Source organism: Struthio camelus, chromosome 3 (genome assembly GCF_040807025.1).
Source record: "Struthio camelus isolate bStrCam1 chromosome 3, bStrCam1.hap1, whole genome shotgun sequence".
In the NCBI taxonomy this organism is placed as follows: Eukaryota; Metazoa; Chordata; class Aves; order Struthioniformes; family Struthionidae; genus Struthio; species Struthio camelus.
In genome coordinates this window covers 68336796-68354098 of record NC_090944.1, presented here as the reverse complement: position 1 = coordinate 68354098, position 17303 = coordinate 68336796, and the positions used below count along the sequence as shown (strand labels likewise).

At 42.0% G+C, this 17303-nt stretch overlaps 1 protein-coding gene across 1 annotated transcript; it reads left to right on the top strand.

Annotated features, from left to right (window-relative positions):
- The first annotated feature begins 7039 nt into the window (after positions 1-7039).
- On the top strand, positions 7040-16207 carry HDDC2 (HD domain containing 2). The gene is made up of 6 exons (XM_068938189.1): positions 7040-7179; positions 7830-7951; positions 8909-9011; positions 11278-11346; positions 14659-14797; positions 16067-16207. Exons 1-6 carry the CDS (start codon positions 7063-7065, stop codon positions 16159-16161), a joined length of 645 nt encoding a protein of 214 aa, XP_068794290.1. The 5' UTR covers positions 7040-7062; the 3' UTR covers positions 16162-16207.
- The last annotated feature ends 1096 nt before the right edge of the window (positions 16208-17303 follow it).

The window sequence follows — 17303 nt, the reverse complement described above, 5'->3', positions numbered from 1 at the left end:
TAGGACAGTTCAGAGCAGTTTGGGCATAAGAATATATAGCCTAATATCTGTGAGGTGCACGTCATGGGAAGGAGCCACATGGCATACAGCAGCAAGATCTAGTGTCCCTGTTGTTTGCTCTTTCTGCATCACCGCAGATGATTCTTGCACAAGTAGATTTCTCCTACCTTGTTGCTAAGATTGCCTCATGTAAAGATATAACATGGTTTGGAGAAATAAAATGACCATTTGCAGTCTCCAGCAAGTGCTCTTCAATCTTTTTTCCTCTTACAGAGGACACAGGGGCTATTGTTCCTGCCTATTGAATCTGAGATATGTAATTACTTTGCTATATACAGTGAACTACACATTTTTTTTTCTGTCAGATGATAACAAATGAATCCAGCCAACTTCTTCCAAAGATATTTCATTGACTCAAGGTTTGGTGTGTCCACATTAGCAGAATATATAAGAGTTTTAGAAAACCCCAGTGTTATTGGCACTGCACTACACAAACCTCAAGTTGATTAAGCTCCACCTTAAAGTGGTTAAGACTTTTGTCCTCAGTCACCTGGGCTTTGTAGAGATGATTTTTGTACTATTGTGCCTCGTCTGTAAAATAACCCATTTCTTCCAGGGCTATTTTTTAAAAGAAATTAAAATATAATTTACACGCGGCATTTGGTAACAGCAAGTGTTTGAAATAAGAGATTTGTGGGCAGAGAGCGCCATCTCCTGCTACTGAATATGATTACTCAGTAGTAGCAAGACACGTAACAGTATTTCTCCATGGGAATTTCCATCCGCTACAGGAAAAGGCGGTGGGAAAAAGCAACCTTAGATTGATGAATAGTTGAGACTTAAGCCTTAATGTTATCTTAATATCCTGTAGAGAGACTTTGCAAATCCCTAACATTTCTGAATTAAATTAGAAAAACTGATTATAATTGCAAGGAGCAGGTTTGTTTCCGTTGTCGGCTCCTCAGTCAAGAATAAAAACACCTTAGATTTTAAAAGAGCTAATATTTGTATTATATTAGTGTCCTCTGGCCCTCCAGAGATTTAAGTATGTATTTAACACTACATATGGTGCATATGATAAGTACTTGCAAATATTCACATATAGCTATACCTCCAGCACTGCCCCAGAATGACTGAGTAAAAAGCTAATGTAAGTAAGCAATTTTGTTTGCATACCAGTTGTAAATAATAGTTGTATTGTCCTCAGGAATTCCAGGCCTTGGAGACAAGAGAGGAAGTCTGGAGAAAGGAAGACTCTCCCTCGGTCGAGGAGGATCAGGTTAGAGATCTTTTGTCCAAACTTGACATCCACAAGTCCATGGGCCCCGATGGGATGCACCCACGAGTGCTGAGGGAGCTGCTGGACATCATTGCTAGGCCACTCTCCATCATCTTGGAAAGGTCCTGGAGATCAGGAGCCTGAGGACTGGAAGAAAGCCAATGTCATGCCAGTCTTCAAAAGGGCAAGAAGGAGGAGCCAGGAAACTACAGGCCTGTCAGCCTCACCTCCATCCCTGGAAAGGTGATGGAACAGCTCCTCCTGGAGGTCCTCACTAAGCATCTGGAGGACAAGAAGGTGATCAGGAGTAGTCAGCACGGATTCACCCAAGGGAAATCATGCTTGACCAACCTGATGGCCTTCTCTGATGGAATGACTGGCTGGGTAGATGAGGGCAGAGCAGTGGAGGTTGTCTACCTGGACTTCAGCAAGGCTTTGGACACTGTCTCCCATCACATCCTCCTAGGTAAACTCAGGAAGTGAGGGCTGGATGAGTGGACAGTGAGGTGGCTTGAAAACTGGCTGGATGGCCAAGCTCAGAGGGTTGTGGTGAATGGTGCAGAGTCCAGTTGGAGGCCTGCAGCTAGTGGTGTCCCCCAGGGGTCAGTCCTGGGCCCAGTCTTGTTCAATGTATTCATCCATGACCTGGAGGAAGGGACAGAGTGCACCCTCAGCAAGTCTGCTGATGATACAGAACTGGGGGGAGTGGCTGACACACCAGAAGATGCACTGTGCTGCCATTCAGAGGGACCTGGAGAGGCTGGAGAGCTGGGCAGAGAGGAACCTCCTGAAGTTCTACAAAGGCAAGTGCAAGGTCCTGCACCTGGGGAGGAATAACCCCAGGCACCAGGACAGGCTGGGGGTTGACCTGCTGGAAAGCAGCTCTGCCGAGAAGGACCTGGGAGTCCTGGTGGACAACAAGCAGGAGCCAGCGATGTGCCCTTGTGGCCAAGAAGGCCACTGGTATCCTGGGGTGCATGAGGCAGAGTGTTGCCAGCAGGTGGAGGGAGGTGATCCTGCCCCTCTCCTCAGCCCTGGGGAGGCCTCACCTGGAGTACTGTGTCCAGTCCTGGGCTCCCCAGTCCAAGAGAGACATGGCACTCCTGAAGAGAGTCCAGCGGAGGGCTACCAAGATGATTAGAGGGCTGGAGCACCTCTCCTCTGAAGAAAGACTGCAAGAGCTGGGCCTGTTCAGCCTGGAGAAGAGAAGACTGAGAGGCGATCTCATCAATGTGTACAAGTATCTGAAGGGAGGGTGTTGAGAGGATGAGGCCAGCCTCTTCTCCGTGGTGCCCAGCGACAGGACAAGAGGCAACGGGCAGAAACTGAACCACGGGAAGTTCCATCTGAACCTGAGAAAAAACTTCTTCACTGTGAGGGTGACAGAGCATTGGAACAGGTTGCCCAGAGGGGTAGTGGAGTCTCCTTCCCTGGAGACAGTCAAAACCCGTCTGGATGTGATCCTGGGCATAATGCTCTAGAGGTCCCTGCTTGAGCAGGGAGGTTGGACTAGATGATCTCCAGAGGTCCCTTCCAACCTAAACGATTCTGTGATTCTGTGATTCTGTATTAAGGGCAAATGTATCTCACACGCATATTTTATCCCACATAAATTGTACAAATGTTTTAATGTACGCTTTTGAAGAAATCTATTACACACTGAAAAAAGCAAATCAAGAAATTATTTCCAGTAGATGCCTGAGAATTTTTCTCCATCAATATGCCAAATGATGTTGTTAGCATGCTCTGTGTACTGTTAGCTAGCAGCATTCTGCTCTGCTTAATGCCATTAGAAACCTCAGGTCTGAGTATTCACAGATTCACAGCTCCAAAGGATTCAAATGGAGCAAGGATATTAAGCACGTTACAAAATTAAACCGTGTATGCTAAATGCACACAGAAAACCTTCAGTGTGTAAGGCCACAAAGAGATGATATGCTAGTTTTGAAAGCGTTTTCTCAACTTAGTGGACAGCTAAAGGGAGGCCTGTAAGCCCAGCCTCTTTAATGACACAGAAGAATCTGTTCCAGAAATGTACCCTAATGACACGGGGGCAAGAAATTATTACATGGTAAAATTGAATTTAGAAGGTACTTGACAACTTTTCAGAAAACCAGAAGGATTCAGTTTTTGGCCACAGAGACTGTAAGATATTGGAAAAATGTTTATGCAGATGTAGTAAAAAGAGACATGGTGAAGGCTAAAAAAGGTAATCAAGAACAGTCAGTGTCGATTTACCAAGGACAAAGCATACGTGAGCAACTGGATGGCATCCTGGGATGAAATGGCTGGCTACACAGACAAGGGGACAGCAGTGGACATAATAAATCTTGACTTTAGTAAGGCTTTTGAAATCATTTCCCACAGCATTTTCACTTGGAAGCTGAGGAAATACGGCCTGAACAAGCTGGCTGTTAGACGGATTGAAAACTGGCTAGTGTGCTGGGCTCAGTGGGTAGCAACTGAGGCCTTACCATCTACTTGAAGGCCAGTAACAAGCAGAGCACCCTTGAGGTTGATACTAGGGCCCATATGGTTCATTATCTTCTTCAAAAAGCCAGATGATGGGACAGGATGTACCCTGGGCATATTTACAGAAATACTAAGTTAAGGGGAGTGGCTGATATGCCAGATGGTAGAGCTTCAGATCAGAGGCACGTTGAAAAACTTAAGGATTGGGCTGACAGAAGCCTTAACAGGTCCAACAAGTAGAAATGCAAACAAGGAGAAATGTAAAGCCCTGTACCTGGGGCAGAGCTGCTGCTGAGCAGCCGCCTTGCTGAAAAGGACCTGCAGTTATGGTGAAAGGAAAGTCTAATATAAGCAACCAGTGTGCTCTCATCCCAAATAAGGCAAATCACACACAAAGCTACATTAGAAGGAGCATGGCCAGCAGACTGAGGAAAGTCATTGTCTCCCCTTCGGGGTTAGGGGGAAGGGCTGGTGAGGCCCTGTCTAGAATACAGTGTCCAGTTTTGTGCTCCCCACTTCAAGAGGAGGGGCTCCTGTAAAGGGCTACCAAGATGATCGGGATCAAGATCATATCACCCAGGACGAGAGGTTGAGGGAGCTGGGGCTGTTTTGTCTTTTGAAAGGCCTAAGGGGTGGCATCATTGTAGCCTACAGCTACTTGAAGGGCAGTTACAAACATGACAGAGCCAAACACTTCCTTGTAGTGGCAGACAATATAACATGAAGCAATAACCAGAAATTGGGGCTTGGGAGGTCCAGCAAAGACATTATGAAAAAAAATGATTTACTTGGATGTGCACAAGCTGTGAAATTTTCATCTTTGGATTGTTTCAAGAGTTGTGAAGATAAAGCCACAGCAGATCTGACTTACTTCATTGATAGTTCCTCTTTGAGTGGGAGTCTGGACTAAGCAACTTCCAGAGGTCCTTTCCAACCAACATTTTTGTGAAACAACTGTAACACTGAAGACTTTCCTGCTGTATGATCCTTGCTTATTGTGTGAAGACAGCTTTGAAACAGTCATCAAAATGTTGTGTCTGGACCTATTATTAATTCATAAATATTGTTAAAGTATACATATGAGCAGAAATAAAAATAGTCTGCCATCTGTTGATATCTGGCAAACTGCAGATGTTCTTTTCTGAAAACCAAAAATTTATTGCCAAATTTAAACCATTAAATGGTATTTCAGTTGGCAATATAAAAATAGCAAAGAAATGCAATGTATTGTGAAAAGCTACCAATTGTAAAGTAATTTAGGGTGTTACTTATTTCAAGCTGTAAAAGTGATGAGAAGTGCCTGTAGCCAGGTGCCAGGAGCCCCTAAACTAATTTAAACCTCTGAGCGCAGCAACAGAGATAACCAGCCTCTCTTCCCCGAATAATTCTATCAGCTTGCTACATTTCCTAGGCTTTTTTTTTTTAAAGCATGCTAAATGATATAATGTTTTAAACAAATTATGAGACACTCACAGAGAAGGCCCCAACAGCAATTCATTTCTGTTGTTGCCTGTATCAAAAGAGCCCAGCTTCCACTTCTCTCGATATCATTTGTGGCAGTTTTAAGATTCTAAGAAAAGCTCTTTAGGGAATTCACAAAATGTGTGGAATTTAATTAGAACAAAACATGTTGGTCAGCAAAGTTCATATAGCCCATGCTGTATCAACCTTGATTCTTTTATGCCAAAGGAGAGAGTGATATAAACCTATACACCTAAGTGTCGTATTTTCTTATTGGAATAATTTAAGTTCCCTATATCTTCCTGCCATCCCCACCATTATTGCTGTCCATTCTTTAATTAGTATTATTTTTGCATATTAATCGTGTGCTTGATATTACATAAAGAATGTAAGGAGGCATAGTTACAGTTCCAATGAGCTTACAACTAAAACAGTCAATTCCAATCTTGCTCTTTCTTGGTAATTTATTGAAGAATTGCTAGCAATTTGGTTTACATAACAACACTCCCTGTAATCTTTTCTGTGCTCAGTCTTGTTTACATGACTGCTTTCCTCTTCTTCACGTGAAACGATTCCTTTTTTTCATTTTTGTATCCCTAGAAAGGATAATTCACGACGTATCCTTTCTTGCAGCAGTCTATCCATTAATAATCTAACTTTTATTTTTGCTTTCCTCATTATTTTTGATAAGAGAATCTGGAACAAGGTTTTGAGTCTACTGATTATTTCTTTTTTCCATATTCTCACCTAACTTAGAGAAGTATTATCCAGGTTTCAGAGAGTCTTCCCAGAAACAGAGACTTAGCTGTCCCAGTGTTTAATTGCAGTAATCTCATTTGCAGGGGAATCCACAACCTTGTATCAGCATGTTGGTTCTCCAGGCAGGACAGCGTTAAGATACCTCAGAGCAGCATGCAAAATAGCATCCACTGAGTATGCAGTTGTGCAAAATGAGCATATCCAGTATCTAAAACTAAAAACCACTGAGGACTTAAGGAAGTACTACCTAAGCATGTACTCAGCCAGATGAAAGGTCCATCAAGCTTGGTGGCCCATTTCTGATACTGGCCAAGAGGAAAAACAAGGCAACCCGGGGGGCAAGTGCAGGTAATCACTCCTGCACTGCACAGTCCCATTGCCAGCAATTAACTATTTAGGGGCTTCCAGAGTCTGTATTTCCTTCTGTCTTTTTTCACAACTCCAAAGGGCTTTTGTTCCCACGAACCGCGTTCACATTTCTGACCTCCACAGTAAATCACCGGAACAGCCGGGGTCCTGCGTACCACAGCCCAGATCCTCTCCTGAAGACGGGAACTCTACAGCTTTCCAAACTTGGCAAAGCTTCTAAAACGCTAAAACGCACCTGGTTCCTCTTTTAAAAATGCAGCCTCTTTTTTAGAAAGCTCCCTAATAGCTGTTTGCCCAAGGAGTTTCCAGCCTGCCAGGTTTGACAGGCCCTAGCGGCTGGGCGAAAGGAGGATGGAAAAAGGCAGGGAGGGGGAAGCCAGGAACAGAAAGGAAGGAAAAGGAGAAAAGCACGCTTGACCCACCCTGCTGAAGTAACCCCACCGAGCAAAACTGAATTAATCCAAGATCTGTGGGACTACAGCGGGAGGCCGCAAGGGCACAGGCAGCCCTCCGGCCGCTGCGTGTCCCTGCCGCTGCCGCGCCTCGCAGGGCGCGTTACCTCCAAGGTCTACCCATACCAACTGAGAGCTTAACGCGTGAAAATAAAAAATTTTAAAAAAAAAGGGGGGGGGAAGGGGGCGGAAATTGTACTCCTAGCACTCCTAGCAAGGAGGCTCGCCCGCCCCGCCGCCACGGCAGGCAGGGGGCAGGGCGGCCCCGCCATGGCGGCGGCCGAGCAGGGGGAGGAGCGGGGCGGCGGCCAGGCGGGCGGCATGGCGGCGGCGGCAGGCGGCACGGGCGGCTTGCTGCACTTCCTGAGGCTGCTGGGGCAGCTCAAGGTGAGCGCGGGGAGCGGGGAGAAGGCCCGAAGATGGATGCGCGGCAGGAGGTGAGGGTGCGGAGGGGGGCGGTGCGGCGCTGCCCCGTGTCGAGCCGCGCTGCGGCCGTGAAGCCTGCGTCCGCCATGGGCGTTCCCTGCCCTTCCTTGCCGCCGGCGCTCTGGCTGCCCCAGCAGCGGTGGCCGGTGGTGTGGTCTGCTGGGCAGAAGGCCGTCCCTGAGCGCTGGTGAGGGCTGTGGTTCCTGTGCTCCCTCACCGGCTTTCAGCAGCCGGGTGGAGCCCGCTGTGCAGGAGGCGGCAGCGGCTGCCAAGCAGAGGTGGCGGGTGCCCGGCGCTGCCGCCCGAGATGGCTGCGCCGGGCTGCGTGGGCAGCGGTAGGCCAGGCGGAGAGCCGGCCGCGGTTTGCAGGGGCTGCGCGTGTGCGCTGGCTCGGAGAAGGGCTGTCGCTGCTCATGCCTCCTTGTCCTCAGGCAGCGCTGTTAAAAGAGTCCTGTCACAGAGCCAGCGGAGCCGGGTCTGTGGGGTTTTTGGTAGCCTCAAAACTTAACCACAGCGTGAGATGGCAGCGAGACCGGGTTTCTGCTGGTGTCTCTACAGCGAGGTGCCTCAAACGTCAGTGTGTAAGTTGTTATCCCGCTGTCTTCATGCAGAGAGTGCCGCGGACAGGATGGGTGTACCGGAAGGTGGAGAAGCCAGAGAGCGTGTCGGATCACATGTACAGAATGGCAATGATGGCTCTGGTGACCGAAGACAAAAGCCTTAACAAAGACCGGTGAGACTACCTCTGGCTGTCGTGACCCTTTCTTAGTGTGCTGGAAGAAAAGTGCTTACTGCAGCTCCCATACTGAGGAAGAGCTTTTAAAACACCGCGAGGGTATTTGAATCCCCCCCCCCCCCCAACACACACATCGCCCTTCCAACAGGTTGCTGTTGACCTGGAGAGGTTAAAGGGACTTTTATCACTTCCATCAGAGCGCTCAGGCAAGTCTTTAACGTAGAGGCTCTGAGCTGGGCTTCTCGCAAGCTATAAATAAGCAAGCTGAAGACCTTCAGTTAAAAGGCAGTCTGAAGAAATAGACAGCGAAGGCAAAGTCATATCCTGTGAGGATTTTGACAGACTCAGTTAGCACTCAGCAGCAGTAAGGAGCCACATAAAGCATATCGCATAGAAGCGAAAACATTGTTAGTATTGAATGTGTTGTCAGATATACTGTGGTATCGTATTTGCTTTGTCAGTTCAAGAGCTGATGAAACCAGTGAAGACTTTTAGGTATTTTCTTACACACTGACATAGCTACAAAGTTGTGAGCGTGTTTTGTCAGGTTATATATTGAACTTGGGATGGCTCCAATCAGATTACATTCTACTTGTTACAGGGATAATGTGAAGTGTATAATGTAGTTAGCTTTTGTATGCTTGGGTTTAGGAGATGTTATGATAACTAAGTACATTATTCTTGAATGGTATTCTCTTGTACAAACTGTATTTATACTTAAATCTGAATTTACAAACAGCAGTAGCTAGAGATCAGGAATGAAAATCATGTCTAGGTGGAAGGTATTTCCCTTAGCAAAGAAATGAAAAATATTATGTACAACTGGAAGAAAAAAAAAACCTGTAAAATATACAAAGGAGATAAATTACACAGTCTCTTAAGACACCTTTATTAATTGTGAGGCATAACTTAAATTGCTGAAACACTAATTATTCTGTCTTTGCTTCTTGTCAGATGCATACGATTAGCTTTGGTTCACGATATGGCTGAATGCATTGTTGGAGATATTGCTCCTGCAGATAATATCTCCAAAGAGGAGAAACACAGGAGAGAAGAGGTATGACACACGGCCTGAAATCACATATGCAAAGCTTTTTACATGTTTTTAATATTACAGTGGGAGTGAAGAGACCCTCAAAGCAGCCTCACTGGCATTGCACAAATATGCCACCAGTAACCAAAGCTTTTTTTTTTTTTTTTAAATTTGGACATTACATCAACAAAATGAAGAAGTACAAGGTCATAGAAGGAAAGCATCTGAAGTGATGTCCATACCAACCATTAATTCCTGTACTGACTAGATTTTTTTGTAGCCTGAGGTGTTAGTCATATTTACCAGCCTTACCAAGAAGTGGGGAGCAGGGAGTAAGTATACTGAGAAGAGCGAATGACAGTGAAGGGATCGTTTTTACAGTTCCAGATAACTTCAATGAATCATAAACTTTATTTAAACAATTTGCACAGGACTCTCGGTATAGATACCAATTTTGTCACTAGTCTTTGCAGTTGGGCTTGATTTATTTTATTTTGGCCGTGTATAAGTCCAAACTGCTGGTTTGTCAATGCTGGTTTGGTGTATTATTTGAAGAAAAAGTAAACCACTCCTTCAGTCACAGCTAGAGGGCACCGTCATGCCTAGTAATTTATTTTGAGGCCGCAATTAGTTCTTTAGAGTGTGATGGACGTTCCAGTGATTTTTTTCCCACTTTTATGCTTGCTTGTTTAAGCTTGGGGGTGAAAGGTTATTAGTAATTATAAGAGTAAGCTGTTTGCTAAGTGCAACTGAAAGATCAAAAAGCTATTCAAAATTCTTTAAATGCTATCTTTACTAACTGTAATTTCAGTCTTTCTGTTTTTTCAGTGCCCTTGTTTAATTCTTACAGTAAACCAAAAAAACCCCTTTCTCTGATGCCTCCAAAGGTTGTTTTGTCAGCAAGGGTCAGACTTCAACTTGCCTAGAGGAAATTATCAGCTGTATTTAGGCAGTTAAAGAAGAGTTTTGGTGTCTAAATATGTTCACAGAATTTTCTGAAGTATTTGTAGCTCTTTCTGCTCCCTTTTAACTCAATAGCACTTTGCTGTTGACCTCGTGAGAAGGAGGATCGAGTACTGAACATTTATGCTGACCCTGAACTTTGGGGTAAAATTACACCAAGGGTGATGGTTTCATTAGATGGCCTGAGCGGAATTATCAGTACTCTGCTGCTGAGTTCTCTTTTCCCCTCTGCTCTGCAAGCTTTAAGCTCTACTGCTTATGCTGAACTGGTTCTGAAGTTTGCTTGCTTGTTTGGCAAGTTTAAACAGCTAGTTTCACTAAGGCAGCAGAAAATTAATTTGACGTTTAAAAAAAGAAGAGTCATTCTTTTTCCAGGTAAGCCATTTTACCCTGCTATCCGTGAAATGAGATGACCTCCAGAGCTGGAAGGAGGTGGGGAGAAATGAGACCTTAATGCTTCAGTGGTGGGGAGCAGGTGATTTAGTTCAGTCATATTGTGAAACCATATCCTGTGTCTCAAGTGGAGAAACAATTATGGCATAAAATCTTTGTTTTGCCTGTAATGTTGATTGTTTCAGAGCCAGTGCTATGTGTTACTAGGAAACAGCAGAAATAGCACAGAAATAAGACTGATTAGCTGGAAGAACATGAAGAACATGCTTGCTGGTTACACCATTAGTTTGATATGGCATTATACCTTGTCCCAAGATTTTTGTTCTTAATAAACGGTATCTCAGCCTGGGAGTAGATTTTTTTCTGTGCCTTTGTTCAAAACTGGAAGTTTTTAAAGGCTTACCTTGTATTGCATACCTGACAATCAGTAGCTGTTCTCAGCACTGCTAGCAGAGATGTGCTGCTTGTGTGTTTGGAAGGGGGCAGTAGTTTGTCAACAGTAGGAGTTTGTATTTTGAAGCTGTATCTGTGGAATGCACCTATAATGTAGTAAGTTCAAACGTTGCCTCACACTTGTCAAATCTGCAAGACAGGGCTGGTAATTGATGGCAGTTCCCCAACATTTGACCTACCTATTTTGCTCTGGGCTTCTTTTCAGACTCTTGAAGTTACTGGATATGCTTTCAGGTTATTTTTCTGTTGCTTGGAATTAATTCTCTAACAATGCATTTAAGGAGCTGCCAGAAAGGATCCCCTATTAAGTGCTCCTACTGTTCTGCTAGCAGGTTTCATGGTGTTTGCATGCACTTTTGAAGAGTATTGTGTAGTATATGCTTTTACAAATTTGGTAACAAGCGGCTAATTTTTTGAAAGAAAATTATAAAGATGTGCTTGCTCAAGTCATGGATATATGCAAACAGCTTCTTTTTTTCAGGCAGCTATGCAACAACTGACCCAGCTTCTGTCAGAGGACCTCAGGAAAGAAATCTATGATCTCTGGGAAGTAAGCTTGCAATCTTTCAATTCTTTACTAAAATTGAGGGTAACCTGTTGTCCTCTTTGTTTGCCTATAAAACTGTGCCATCTCCTATTTGACAGCAAGCAAGGTAGATTCATTTGCTCAGGAGATAAGGCTTGATTTTATTTTTTTTTTAGTGAACAGTATGAGTGAAGATGACTTTGAGATCCCTTTGAAAAAGGAACCATAAACTTTGGTAGAAGAACCAGCCTTTGACCTCACAGAGTTCCGGGTGAACCCTTTCAGGGCTTGGTTTGACAACTGAAATAATAGTTTGCTCTTTATATCCAGCCCTCTTGGATATAAATCTATTTTTTACTACATTGTTTTGTTGACATTTGGCTCTTTGTAGCTCTTTTAATACAGGAAAATATAATGAATCTGATTACGTCATGTAGTAATTTTTTTCTGCTCTTTATACAAGTAATAATTTGTGGCTTTAATTTCTTTGTTATACAGCCCATTAGATTAAAATATTTAGTGGTAAGTTCTGGTTTAAACTTAAATCTGGAGTGCTGATAAAGTACAGTGCTCTTCTATAAGCAACACAGATTGCGGGCTAGTCTTGGATACCTTAAAATGGAAAATATATATTTGAAGGTGATTTACCTTTGTAATGCAAACTCATGCAGTTAATTGTGATGATCTTTTATATTTGCAAACAAGGGATCATTAGATTATTTCCAAACAATTCATGTTTATGATTACTGTGCTTTATCTTCTCCTGCTATACAATCTCATGAGGACAAGTGAGTCCACAATCTCCTGTTCACATCTTGTTGTGAACAAGGGGTTATATGTTTCTTGGCCTCCGTTAACCCAAGGCTGAATTTTATGCTGACGTTCTTACTTTTACACTGAGACTGTATTTAAATTCTAGATATTTATAGCCAACTTCTGTGCTTGGTTATATCTCCCTGTTTTGTTTTTTTGGCTCTAATTGTATGGTTAAACTGGCAACAGAGCTGATTTTTCAATGCTACACACCAAGGTTAAAGGGGTAAATCAGCATAACCAAATCTGGGAAATATGGAGCATGCATTTGTTTAGTAAACACTGGTTCCTTCTCCATTGGGAAGCTGCTGTAATAGAAGAACAAGAATTTATGATAGATAAGAGTTGTCTTGTGGGATTTTTTAAATATATTTTTTCCTTTGCCTCAGGCTTCTCTTCTGATTCTATAGGAGCTGGTTCATTATGCAGTTATTCTTCAGCATGTTAGCTTTTCATCTTTCTCATTAACCATAATTTAGCATATGCCCACTTTGATCATTTGTTCTTTGTTTGTACCTTCAGGATAATTTATTGGCATTGACTCTCCAGTGTAGCAGTGTCAATGTAAACCACATAGCAACAAGTGTAATCTAAAAATCTAACACTCACATGCAGCCCCTCTAGTCTTACTGTAAGTAGAACAACTAGGTCCATCAAAAAAAAAAAAAAGCGGAAGATGAGAATCCTCTGATCACTTGTATAATATTATGCTGCCAGCTAGCCAGAGGCATTTCTATCTGTCTGCTTTCTTCTTGTGAGTGAAGGAAGTGATGGCCCTGATTTGAACAGTGGCTGGACAAGATCTTTTGACACTCTCACCAAGTTCTTCTGTACTGCTCTGTCCTATTTTGACCCCCTTTTCCCTACAGCCTTGAGAAGACTATGGCTTTGGACTGTGCAGTGATGAAGTTCTCCTTTATAATGCTAGCAGAAGAGTTTGTGCTTTTTGGTGACAAATGAAATGGAATAAAACATGAGGCATGAAAATAGTAGAAATAAATGGATTTGAGAAATAAGAGGTAGTTTTAAAACAATTAATAAATGAGGCAAATCTCAGACTGAAAGGAGGAAAGGAGGGGAGGGAAGGTAAAATTGCTGAAATGATACTGTTGACTAAACTGTTTCAATGTAATTGAAATTTTAAAATATCATTTAAATTCAAATAGAATAGTATACAAATCAATCATGGCTGTCAAAAACTGGATTTCTAACTTCAGAATGTAAAGCAGTAAGCATAGTAATAAAGCAGGTTCCTGATAGTATGTCAGACAAGCAAATGACCATGCCACGACCATCACTGTGCTGGAATTATAAACCAGGATCTTGCCACGTTCCCCATTGTCTTCTTAACATGCAGAAATAGTTTATTGTTAATCTGTTTATTCCTGCCTCTCATGATATAAAACAAAATTCTGCTCAATGAAGTGGCCTAAGTTCTGGTGGCAGTTGAAGGACTTTCTTGTCTGTTTCAAGGTTCTGCCAAAATCCTGCCATGTTCTGTGGGTCAGTAGGAAAAACTCTTCCTGCAGTAGCACTGTTCTCATCTGTAGAATTGCTCTGTGTGTAACTGATTATGTGTACCTGAAAGCACAGATAGGCCTGGTGTGTCTCTGGTTTGATTATTACTGATGTTGAAGATGAGTGAGGTCAGACCTGCTGAGGGTAGCAAGGTGCTGATAACCCACAGAGAAAGTAGCCTATTTTTGCGGTTGGTTTGGAAAGCCAGGAGCAGACCAGTGGAAGAGACATCAGATACAACACCATAGATTTTGAAAAAGGAAAATGAAATGGCCAGTCTGTCTGCAAACATCACTGGAGGTAAATGACAGCAATATTGTTCAAGTTGACTAGTAAGGTGAATGACTTGCCAATAAAAATGACAATGAATGGAGAGAAGGAAGAGATAGCAGAGCAGTTAAAGGACTTGAAGTGCTATGGGGAGGAAACCCCAAACAACACCACTCCTTGTCTCCCAGGAGAGCAAGAAAGACATATGCAGCTCAGACAGATTAGACCAAAGCGATTAAGAATGAGTGACAAGAAAATTTGGAACAACTCCTTATGAAAATAACAAGTGGCAGAAAACAATGCAAAATAGTTCTTAAAAATATGTAAAAGTAATGCATAGGCACACGCTATGGTGATTCATAGTCTTAGCCAACCTTGACAAAGTCTTTATATATACAAGTTTTATTATATGGAACCTATTATTTAACTTGTATATCGTGACTGGCTTGTCTCTATCTAATCCCTGATTCAGCAGAACACTTTGGTACATGTTTGAGTATGCAAAAGTTAGTTGTGTCCTTAAATCCTACTGTATTTAACAGAACTTTAGCACATACTTAATTTTTAAGTCTTTTGATGAATAGCAGGCTTTAAAAGAGAGTGAAAGAGGTAACTCTGTCTTGAATATTTATGGAATGGCTTTTACTAATGAAGAAAATTCTAGATATAAAAAGTTTCTAATACTCTGTTTCAGAACAGCAAACAAAAATTTCTTATAATTGCACATCTCTTCAGGAATATGAAAATCAGTCTACTGCAGAAGCCAAGTTTGTAAAGCAGTTGGATCAGTGTGAGATGATACTGCAAGCATTTGAGTATGAAGAGTTGGAAAAGGCACCCGGCAGACTACAGGATTTTTATGATTCAACTGCTGGTATGAAGATTTTTTTTAAGGAAATCAATATATAAATTGATTTTTTTGTCTGTCTGTTTGGTTTTGTTTTGTTTTGTTTTTTGATAGACATTCAGAGCAGGTGAGAAACAGGTGTTTTACTGATTACTGAAGTAAACACTAAATATTTTTGGTGAAGCTTATTGTGGTGTGAAAGCACCTTACTTTTATCTGTAAATGTTGAAAATGGATTGCATTTATACCAACTTCCTTTTACATCTCTTTGGATTTAGAGAGAAGCCCAGCCTTCATTACACTTGCAAGTATTTAAGGCTCTCTCTGTACCACTAGAGGGGTTTAAAGGAGCCTTCAGTGTTCACTGATGCTTTGACAGAGGCTTGCTTGTATTCTAAGCTAGTGTTTCACAAGCCGGTGAAGTAAACTTGCTGTCCCTACATTGATTGTGGTCTTGTATGGCCTGCCCAAAGTGTATGTGGGAACCAGCTCAGTGAAGCGCTCTAGGTGCAATTGTACTACATTTTATTCTATCTACTGCTCTTCATGCTTTCCAAAATAAACTAAATGGTTAGTTAAAATGAAAACATAGATAAAATAGTTCTCTTTTAAAATTTTAGCAAGAGAGTTGAACACAAGAAAAGGGCTAGGACTCCAAGTCATCCTGTCCTGGGAAAAAATAGGAGCAGACTATTAGAGAGAAGGGAAAGGTCAGGGAAAGGACCAGCAATCTCCAGACGCTGTATCTGTTAAAAAATTCCTATTTCTACCTTGGTGACTCCTCAAGGAAATAATAAGCTCTCTAAAAAATTGTAAAGATTTGATTGGGGAAGAAGGAAAAAAAGCAGTACATCAGAAAAGGTGAATGCTTAGTTTTCTAATTGACAGCTTTCCCCTCTTGCTAGAATTCAGTAACTTAACTCAAGCTAGTTTCTCAGTAGAGCCTAGGGCATATACCCTAAGTGAACCCATGATCTCAAGTCCCTGAATTGGAGTGGTTTCCTGTAATAGAATACATAGCATGGAATTGTTCCAGTCAGGGTGCAGCCCTTTTCTAGCTCTGTCTTAACAGAGCAAGAAATATTTGTATAAGCTTTTTGGGGAAAAATGGCTGTAACTACTCTTGTAGTTATTCCACAGTTGGAGTAAAATAGAAATACTGTCTTTCTTAAAAAATAACTTCAAGTTTATTCTGAGCCTAAAGCAACATCACTGCCAACGTTTCAGAGCTAACCTTTCACACAGAGAAAAATGAGAGCACTTTTAATTAACTTTTCCCTTTCTTTTGTCTTGCAGGAAAATTTGTTCACCCAGAAATACTTCAGCTTGTGTCCATGATTAATACAGAAAGGAATCAAAAAATAGCTGCTACATGTCATCCACATTCCTGAGGTGTTCCTAAGCAGCTCTAGCTATATTAAAATTTTTTTTGTTTTACATTCTCTGTGTTTTTTTCCCTCCTATAACATCACTAAGTCTGCCAGGGGCATTTTTATTGTGCATCAACTGCTGAGAATACTGAGACCACTTAAGATAGGAGCAGGTAGGGTAGTTGCATCACAGAGCATAGATTCTGCCAAGGACCAAATTCTGTAAATGAGGTTTAGGTTTTTTGGTTTTGTGTTTCTTTTTTTTTTTTTCCTCAAATCAGCTTCAAAACTAAGGCAGTCTCACTTGTGAAAGTACTTTATCCGTAGGACAGTATATTTCATGTCAGGGCAAAATAACTATAATGCTGAATGAAATGTAACTCTGGTCACTAAGGGAAAGCCTAATTATTATGTGAAAGCATATGTTCTTCAGCAGAACATAATCCAGTAATAATAAATCAACATTAGGAAGAGATTCTGTTGTAGAATACTTAACTTACTTACTCTTTAATGAAAAGCTTTTTTTATGCCTTAACAGCTAAAATGCCTATTTAGGTTTTTATTACCTTTGAATGAAGTCTTTGGAGTAGCATAAAATGTTTGTTTATTGTCCAAATGGTGTTTCAAGCAGATTCTGTCCTGGTTCTGCAGAAAGCTGTAGAAGGCCTGACTAAACTCTCCAGCAGGAAACTTCACTTCCACAGATACATCCAAACTAGAACTCCCAGATAAATGGGAGAGAGTCTTATTTAGTCCTAACCTCATGTTGAGGTCCAGTTCCGGAGCAATGCAGTTCCTCAGATTTTCCCCTTGAAAACACTTTTAATGCTAGGTAAACTTTACAAAATACTAAAACATCCCTATTCTGTGCACAGAATTCATTGATTGCTATATTCAGAGAAAGAATGGTAAGACAGTAACCGCTCACTCTGGTTTGGTTTGACGCTCTTGAATGTGTTCATTTCACTAGCAGGTTCACAGTTCAAACTAATTTTCACAGCAGTTGAAGATGGAATCCAAATCTTTAGTAAATTCCAACTTAACAGCTTTTTTTCCTACCTTTCCCAAGTGAGATATAAACTTTTCGGATAAAATCTTCCGTTGCATATCTCAGTCAGTGGGGTCCTAGTCGAGTATAAATCCACTCTTAGGGTTTTTTTTTC